At 42.8% G+C, this 8,417-nt stretch overlaps 1 protein-coding gene across 1 annotated transcript in view; it reads right to left on the bottom strand.

Annotated features, from left to right (window-relative positions):
- Positions 1 to 1,048: 1,048 nt before the first annotated feature.
- The window catches only part of PYGB (phosphorylase, glycogen; brain), an 81,516-nt gene continuing 74,147 nt past the window's right edge, over positions 1,049 to 8,417 (bottom strand). Inside the window, 3 exon segments of the mRNA XM_006903670.1 lie at positions 1,049 to 1,187; positions 7,424 to 7,595; positions 7,598 to 7,615. Coding sequence (XP_006903732.1) covers positions 1,049 to 1,187; positions 7,424 to 7,595; positions 7,598 to 7,615 — 329 coding nt within the window.

Here is an 8,417-nt window from a genome sequence, read left to right as displayed (position 1 = left end):
CACCAGTGTCTGCTTACAACTGTTCCTCTTCCTTTGTATTTCCATACTTGAAAACTCAACCTCCTTTGCCGTTTCTTTTTTATTGCTGAGTAGTATTCCATTGTATGAATAGATATAAAATGGATCTGTTTACCAGCTTAAGTACACATGGATTGCTTCAAGTTTTCGGTGATTATGAGCAAAGTTCTATAAACATTTCTCTAAAGATTTTGCCTCTAAGTATTTTTTTGTAAATATCTACATTATTTCTGGGTTATACAAATCAAATAAGTTAATTTATGGTTAAAATTTTGATGAAGAAAAAGAGTTATATAACTTCAAAGTATTCTTCAAAAATATTTATTATGAAAGACAAGGAAAGATTAGAGGTGGTTAAGAACTATGACAACTAAATGCCATGTATGATTTGGATAAATATCTATAAAATATTATTGGAATTAAAAATAGCAACAACAAAAATCCCAAACAAACAAACAAAACACAGGGAAACTCTTGTGGACTACCCTACCAGAACTGCCTTTTATAAAATGAGTCCTGTTCCATGAGACCTCATCAAGTTAACTGCAGTGCACTAAAGTCCTCACTGTGTTGTTTCCATCGTAATTTATACACACCAGCAAGGGCCATCATGTACACAATGTGAGCACTCTCCTCACCTCACCTGACCTCCTCAGAAATTTCCGGAATTGAAAAAAAAAAAAAAAAAAAAAGAAATTTCCGGAATTGTCCTGTCTTCCCATCTTTTTGAGAGACCCTCTACCAAAGGCCTAACCACCCAGTGTCATTGTGATCTGTCACACTTATTCACCAAGTCAAACAAATATTTCCCACTGTCCAGAAGTGGCCCTGCCATGACCACCATTAGCTCCAGCACTCATTTAGTTGTGGCCCTATCTTCTGGTTTCTGCGGCTCTGGCCAGTCAGGGCCCACTGAACAGAAAAGGATCCTCTAGTTCCCTCTAAACATTTCGTCCCTCAACACCCTGGTTAGGTCCTTTCTGCCAGCACCACTAGCATCAGGCCTGTGTCAGGCCCATAGGTCTGGCTCCTACCTATCATTGTGCATCAGCATGTTAACAATGTCCTTGAAGAAGCTAGGCTTATTGGGAAAGAGGAATACACTGTCAACCTAGTCTACTGCCTGCCTCATCTCAAGGAGATGGTCATAGTACTCTCTGGCATCATACTTTTGGTAATCAAGCCACAGTTTGGCATTAATGTCCCTAAGGAGGAGCTCCCAGCTGCTCCCCATGGCCAGGTTCTGCGTACCTGAGATGGCTGCCACTGTCCACAGGCAACCATTGAATACTTAAAGTGGGCATTTGAGGGACAGGTGCTGGAATTGTGTTGTGTGCAAGTGCAAATGTCACCTGCTTCCCTTTAAAAAAAATCCTTTCTGGAAAATGTATAGTTCATCATGTGACCCACACTAGGTCTCCTTCAGATGCTGCTCAGGATAGGCCTCTTGTGAAAGCCTGCAGAGAGCTTCCATATACACATGCCCACAGCACTTAATCACCTGGAATCCCCATATTTGGACTTCCTGCACTTGCATCTCACTCACACCCCCACATACGTCTACCATAAGAGGCAAGGCTTAAGAAGTGAAGATGGAGAGGAAATGAAGGCAAACAGGAGAGGGAGGCCCATGTTATTAGCTCAAGATGTGAACAGTACTCTGCATGCTCAGCGTCCAGGACAACAGTAGGAAGAGCCTTGGGTAGTGTAGGGTGGAATGGAAAAGTGTGCAAGACACAGCTCTGAAGTGACATTTACATTTCATCTGGTTGGTGTCTGTGGCCTCACCAACTCTCAAGCATGTAGGCATTTAGATAGATCTTTCTCCCATCATTCAGAATTAAGCTAGATTGGGCCCCTTGAGAAGATTAAGGTTATGAAACATCAGGAGCCACCCTAGGCTGAGCAGGCTGGTGAAACTTTGACAGCCGTAGTGTCTGTCTCAGAAGATGCTGCTTCTGGCAGCAGAGAATGGGATTGTGGTTAACAGTGATGATTTCAACAGAGGACAGGAAATGCAAGGTGCAAACAGTGGGGAGACTGAGGGGGAAAAGAGGACTCTACAACTTCACCGACTTCTCTGAGTAAAACCAATAAGATTATTTTTTAAAGTAATATAAATGCAGCACCAGGAAAACCTCTAATTTCTAAGTTGGCTGAGCATCCTCAGGCTAGAAAACCATGATTTTGACTCCAAAAAGGAGTTGTCATGGATTGAACTGTGTCCTCTAAAAATGCATGTAGTCAATGATGTAATGTGGAATCTATGTAATGATCCCCATGATCTGACAATTTCAATAATTATGAAAAGATGAAGGGTGGAATGCAGCCTTTAATCTCATCACAACCTGGATTTGCTGTTTGTCTCAGAACAAATAAAAAGAGACACAAGCAGAGAGTCTGGGGTGGAGGTAGACACTCATCACCAAGAAAGGAGACCAAGTATTGAGTATCCTTTATATTCTAGTTCTAGGGCTGGGAAGCTCCTTGATATAAATGTATGCAGATTTCAAGGAATGCTGGGCTTACAGATGCTGAAGGAAACTAGGATCTTCTTCCAGAACTGACAGGGACAAGGACTTCTCCAAGAGAGAGGTGCACCCTGAATTTGGACTTCTAGCCTCCCCACCTATGAGAGAATGCAATTCTGTTTGTTAAAGTAATTTACTTGTGGAATTGGAAGACACAGAAGAATTTCATGAAACAACATATGAGCAAGAGCCTATGGTGATGAAAGAAGAAGTTCAGGCTGCTTTGAAGGACATGTCCAAAAATAAGGCTCCAGGAATAGATGGTATACCAATTGATATATTTCAGTTAACAGATGCTGCCCTGGATGTGCTCACCAAGTTGTGCCAAGAAATCTGGAGAACGACCACTTGGCCAACTGACTGGAAGAGATCGATATTTGTTCCTATCCCAAAGAAAGGTGACCCAACCTAATGTGGAAACTACAGAACAATTTCACTGATTTCACGTGCAAGCAAGATTTTACTGAAAATTATCCAAAAATGACTGGAACAGCACATCAACAGAGAACTACCAGAAGCCCAGGCTGGTTTCAGAAGGAGGGGTCGTGGTACTAGAGATATTGTAGCTGATGTTAGATGGATCTTGGCTGAAAGCAGGGAATACCAGAGGAATGTCTATCTGTGTTTCATTGACTATGCAAAGGCATTTGACTGTGTAGATCATAACAAACTGTGGCTGACTCTGAGAAGAATGGGAATCCCTGAACACTTGATCGTTCTAATGCGAAACTTATACTTGGACCAGGAGGCAGTCGTCAGAACAGAGCAAGGGACAAAATTGGGAAGGGCGTACGCCAGGGATGCATCCTATCTCCATACCTTTTCAACCTATATGCAGAACAGATTATCCGGGAGGCTGGGCTCTATGAGGAGAAATGTGGGGTCAGGATTGGTGGACGATTTATCAACAATCTGCGTTATGCGGATGACACAACCCTGCTTGCTGAAACTGAGGAGGACCTGAAGCACCTGCTGCAGAGTGTCAAGGACTGCAGCCTGCAATATGGATTGAGGCTCAATGTCAAGAAGACAAAGATTCTCACCACTGGACAAATCGGCAGCATCAGGATGGATGGTGAAGAGATTGAGATTGTACACAGCTTTAGTTTGCTTGGCTCCATAGTCAACAGTCTTGGCACCAGCATCCAGGAAATGAAAAGGCGCATTGCCATGGGAAAGTCTGCTGTTAGGGACCTCTCCAAAGTGCTGAAGAGCAGTGGTGTCTCTCTGGAGACTAAGGTGCGTCTGATACAGGCCATGGTCTTCGCAATCACCTGTTATGCATCAGAGAGTTGGACAATGACCAAGGAGGATAGAAGGAGAACTGATGCCTTTGAGCTGTGGTGCTGGAGAAGAGTATTGAGAATACCATGGACTGCTAGGAAAACAAATAGATTTGTCCTGGAGAGGGTTAAACCGGGTGGCTCCTTGGAGGCAAGGATTCTGAGACTCCGTCTAACTTACTTTGGACATGTAGCGAGGAGAGACCGGTCCTTGGAGAGGGACATCATGCTTGGGAGGGTGGAGGGACGGCGCAGGAGAGGAAGGCCCTCTATGAGGTGGATTGATTCAGTGACTGGGATAATTGGGATGGGAGTGTCAGAGACAGTGCGATTGGCTCAGGACAGAGTGGAGTTTAGGGCTGTCGTACATAGGGTCGCTATGAGTCGCAGGCAACTCGACGGCACATAACAACAACATCTCTTTTTATACCAGCACTAGATAACTACATCAGAATTTGATACTAATCTCTAACAGATATCTAAATTTCAAAAGAAGTTTTGAAATTAGATAAGGAGTTGTTAGGTGCTTTCCAGTTAAGTGAGACTCACAGCAACTCTATAAACAGACCTAAACCCTGCCTTATCCTGTGCTATTCTCATAATCTCTGACACACTAGAACCCATTGCTGAAGTCATCGTTATCAATCTGTCTTGTTGTAGGTCTTCCTCTACTTCATGTCCCTTTCCAAGGAATTACTTGCCTAGCTACATGCCCAAAGTATGAAAAATGAGCTTAAAAGTAGAGGTTGGAAAAGATTGGATTTATGGCGTTGAACTTAATCTTTTAACGACTTTTGATTTATCAGATCATAGGAATTATTACTTAGCTTCTGCATTATGTCATTATATACAACAGTATTGAATATCTCACAGTCAAAAGAACAAACAAATCTGTTCTAGAGGAAATGCAATCAGAGTGCTCCTTAGAGGCAAGGATGGTAAAATTCCACCATACACACTCTGGGTGTCTCGTCAGAAGGGGCCAAATTTGGGAAAAGTCATGCTGGAAAATGTAGGGGGTCAGAGAAAGAGAAGAAAACCTTCAATGAAATGGATTGACATAGTGACTACCACAATGGGCTTGTTGAGGATGGCACAGAAAGGGCAAGGCTCAGATCTGTTATTCACTAAATTGAAATGAGCAATAGATGACTTGATGGCACCTAACAACAACTGATGCTGTTACCCTTTCTTTCCTTCCAATATCTATCATTTGTAATGGAACTGTCCACTTTGTATCTGTTCTATCATAGTACTTTGGAAGCAGATAACTTGTATTTTAGATTCACAGAAGAAGAAAAATTTTGTCCCAGGATGGAATTTGGACTTGAACCTGTTTTAAGACTTTGGGAATCATATGATGGGGTGCTTTGCAGGTGACAAGGTCATGATTTTGTGAGGCAAAAGGTTAGAATGTGGTGGATTGAATTGTATCTCTCTAAATTGAATTTACATAATGACAGACTGGGATTGTTTTACCCACTGTAATCTAATAAACGAAACATAAAAAGAGCATTGATGTCTTCAAATTGTGGTGCTGGAGAAGAGTCTTGAACATACCATGGACTGCCAAAAAAACAAATAGGTCTGTCTTGGAAAGGGTGAAACCAAGTTTCTCCTTGAAGGCTAGGATTTTGAAGGTCCGTCTCATATACCTAGGGCACGTGGCCAGGAGAAACCTGTCCTTGGCGAAGAACATCATGCTTAGATGGGTGGAGGGACAGTGCAGGAGAGAAAGACCCTGGATGAGAAATACAGTAACTGAGATACAGTAACTGAGATAATGGAGGTTGGTGTGCCGAAATTAGTGTGACTGGCTCGGGACAGGGAAGGGTTCAGAGCTGCTGTACATAGGGTCACTATGGGTCGTAGGCGACTCGACGGCACATAACAACACAACAGCAGTCCTTAATCCCATCAGAGCCCTGATCTAATGTAAAGGTAGTTTTTCTGTTGTTGTGTGCCATGGAGTAAACCGAATCAACCTGTAGTTGGGTCCTCCAGCAGATTTTCAGAGGCAGTAAGTTGCATGGACGGAGATAGCCCTTCTTTCTCCCACAGAGCAGCTGGTAGATTTGTACCTTTCAGTTAGTAGCACAGCTCCTTAGCAGTAGGCCACCAGAGATCCTTGATAGTTTCCCTATATAAATTTTAGTCTCTCTAGAGATAAAAGGAGAGAAGGCAAGCAGAGAGGGGGGACCTCAACATTACCAGGAAGTAATCACCAGGAGTGAGTATGTCCCTTTGGAGCCAAGTCACTGTACTGGGAAGCTCCCTGATACATGGGACAGGCTGAGACACACAGAACTGTCCAAGAAGTGAAGGACTTCTAGATGCTAAAGGTAATAACAGTCTCCTTTGAATTTAGACTTCTAGCCTCCTACCAGGAAGATCTAGTGGTACAGGCTCTAACAGTGTTTTCCTGCTAACTCAAAGGCTGCACTTTACTAGCAGTCCAAATCCCCCAGATACTGCTTAGGAGGAAGCTGAGCAATCTCCTCCCATGTGATATAGCCTTGGAAATTCAGTGGAGGATCAGCTATGAACAATAATAAACTCGACAGCAGTGAGAGAGTGAGAGCCTCCTAAACTGTAATATAAATTTTTATTTGTTAAGGTCATCTATTTGTGGTGTCTGTAGCAGCAGTCAGAGATCAAAAGACATGCTACATTCCGCAAATCTTCTATAAATGACATTTTCAAAGTTCTTAAGAGCAAGGAAGTCAGTTTAAGGACTATGTATTTGATCCAAGCCATTATATCTTCCATTTTCTTCCAAGTATCTGACCGACAATCAGTAGGGAAGATAAAAAAACAATGTAGCCTTGGAATTGTGGTGTTGCCAAAGAGTATTAAATATGCCATGCACAGCTAAATGAACAAATCTGTATTGGAATAAGTGTGACCAGGTTACTCCTTAGAGATAAGGGTGGTGAAACTTCATCTCACCATAGTTTGGACATGTTAAGGGGAATCAGATCTTGGAAAAAGACACTATGATGAGAAAGGTGGAGGTGAAAGGCTGTTCAGAGACAGAAAGGAAGACCTTCAACGAGATAGATTAATACAGTGACTACAACTTGCTTGAGCCTGACAGAGATTGTGAGGATGACTCAGGATAGATCAAGATTTTGATTGTTGCTTATAGAGTCATAGTCAACTCCATGGCACCTAACAACATATTAAAGCAGTACTAGATAACTAGTGGTATCGGATGCCAGCTATGTATACTGATAACAGGTATGTATCATCCCCACTGTGAATGATAAGAGGGAACTGGAAGCCGTCTACCTTGTATGATGGCCCAGCGACCCTCCTGGGAGGGAAGTTATCTCCTCCAGGGACTGGGGGATAAGTACTCTGCATACCACTGGAGGAAGGTGTATCCATGGAAAGCCTGTTCTATAAACTATTTGAGCCTAGCAGAATTAGTAGTCAGAGCAGCATGGAAACAGCAGCGAAAGCTGAGGCCAATCTGAAATGGTTGCCTGTCCCCTGACTGTCAAGCCACACCTAACTGTATGCCAGCCTAGGCATTGTCCCCGGGCGCTTCCCAGTGCCCTTTTCAGGCTAGGAATGGTATGCAGACATCCTTTCTGGTACAGCAGCTCCACATCTTCCACCCACATGCCAAAAATGAAGTTCTCCTCTCCTGCCTCCCCAGTCATGTCCACGTTGATGCTGTTCATGCTCCTGATAGTGAGGGCTCTGTTGAGCATAAACTTCATGTTGGCTTTACCCGAGGTCTCGATGCCTGCAGTGACAGATCTGCAGACGGAATCACTAGAGCAAGGACAGGGATGTGATCCACCTTTGCAGCTATGTCACCATATGTGCTAAGGTGCCACCCCTTCTAGATGCTACTGCAAAAGTTCCTCTTCCTAGAACAGAAAGGGAGCTGTGTCTCAGACTTATGCTCCAGGTTGGGAACTCCAGTCTTGTTCCTCTCTGTCTACCAACAACTCCCCAAAATAGACAGTCTGTCCTTAGATGGTCAGCACAGATGTTATTATAATAGAAGCTTATATGCTAAGCATTAGAAAAACCATTTTATATGTTAGCATTAGAGAGCCGTTTTGTTCTATCAGTCATTTTCAGAAATGTAGGCCTTAATAATTTTGGCAATAATATATGTTTCTAAGGTTTATGTTTCCCAGTACATGCTGACCCAGCTTGGTTACTACTTCCTGATTACTTCCTGTACCTGACCCAGGGCGTAGATACTCATGAGAAATCAGAAACAATAATGACTCCTAAATGTAAAGAAAGCTCAACTGCCAACCACAATGAACTTTGTGTAACTCCCATGTTCAGTCTCTGAATATAAACCCAATCTTTGCTTCCCCTTTGGGTCAGAATGGTTTTGACAATAGTTGACATTTTTGGAACCATGTGTAATAAAATGGGGTTGCCTTCATAGTAAAAAAAGTAATTTCTAGATCCATCTTGAAGTACAACATCGTGAGTGACAGGATTATATCCATACGCTTACAAGGAAGTCCAGTGAATACCACTATCATTCAGATATATGCACCAACAACCAGAGCCAAAGAAGAAGAAAGAGATGATTTCTACCAACTTTTAC

This window comes from Elephantulus edwardii, unplaced genomic scaffold, assembly GCF_000299155.1.
Source record: "Elephantulus edwardii isolate Elephantulus edwardi_28Jun2011 unplaced genomic scaffold, EleEdw1.0 scaffold00417, whole genome shotgun sequence".
In the NCBI taxonomy this organism is placed as follows: domain Eukaryota; kingdom Metazoa; phylum Chordata; class Mammalia; order Macroscelidea; family Macroscelididae; genus Elephantulus; species Elephantulus edwardii.
The sequence above is the reverse complement of the archived record's forward strand: the minus strand, read 5'-3'. Positions and strand labels throughout refer to the sequence as shown.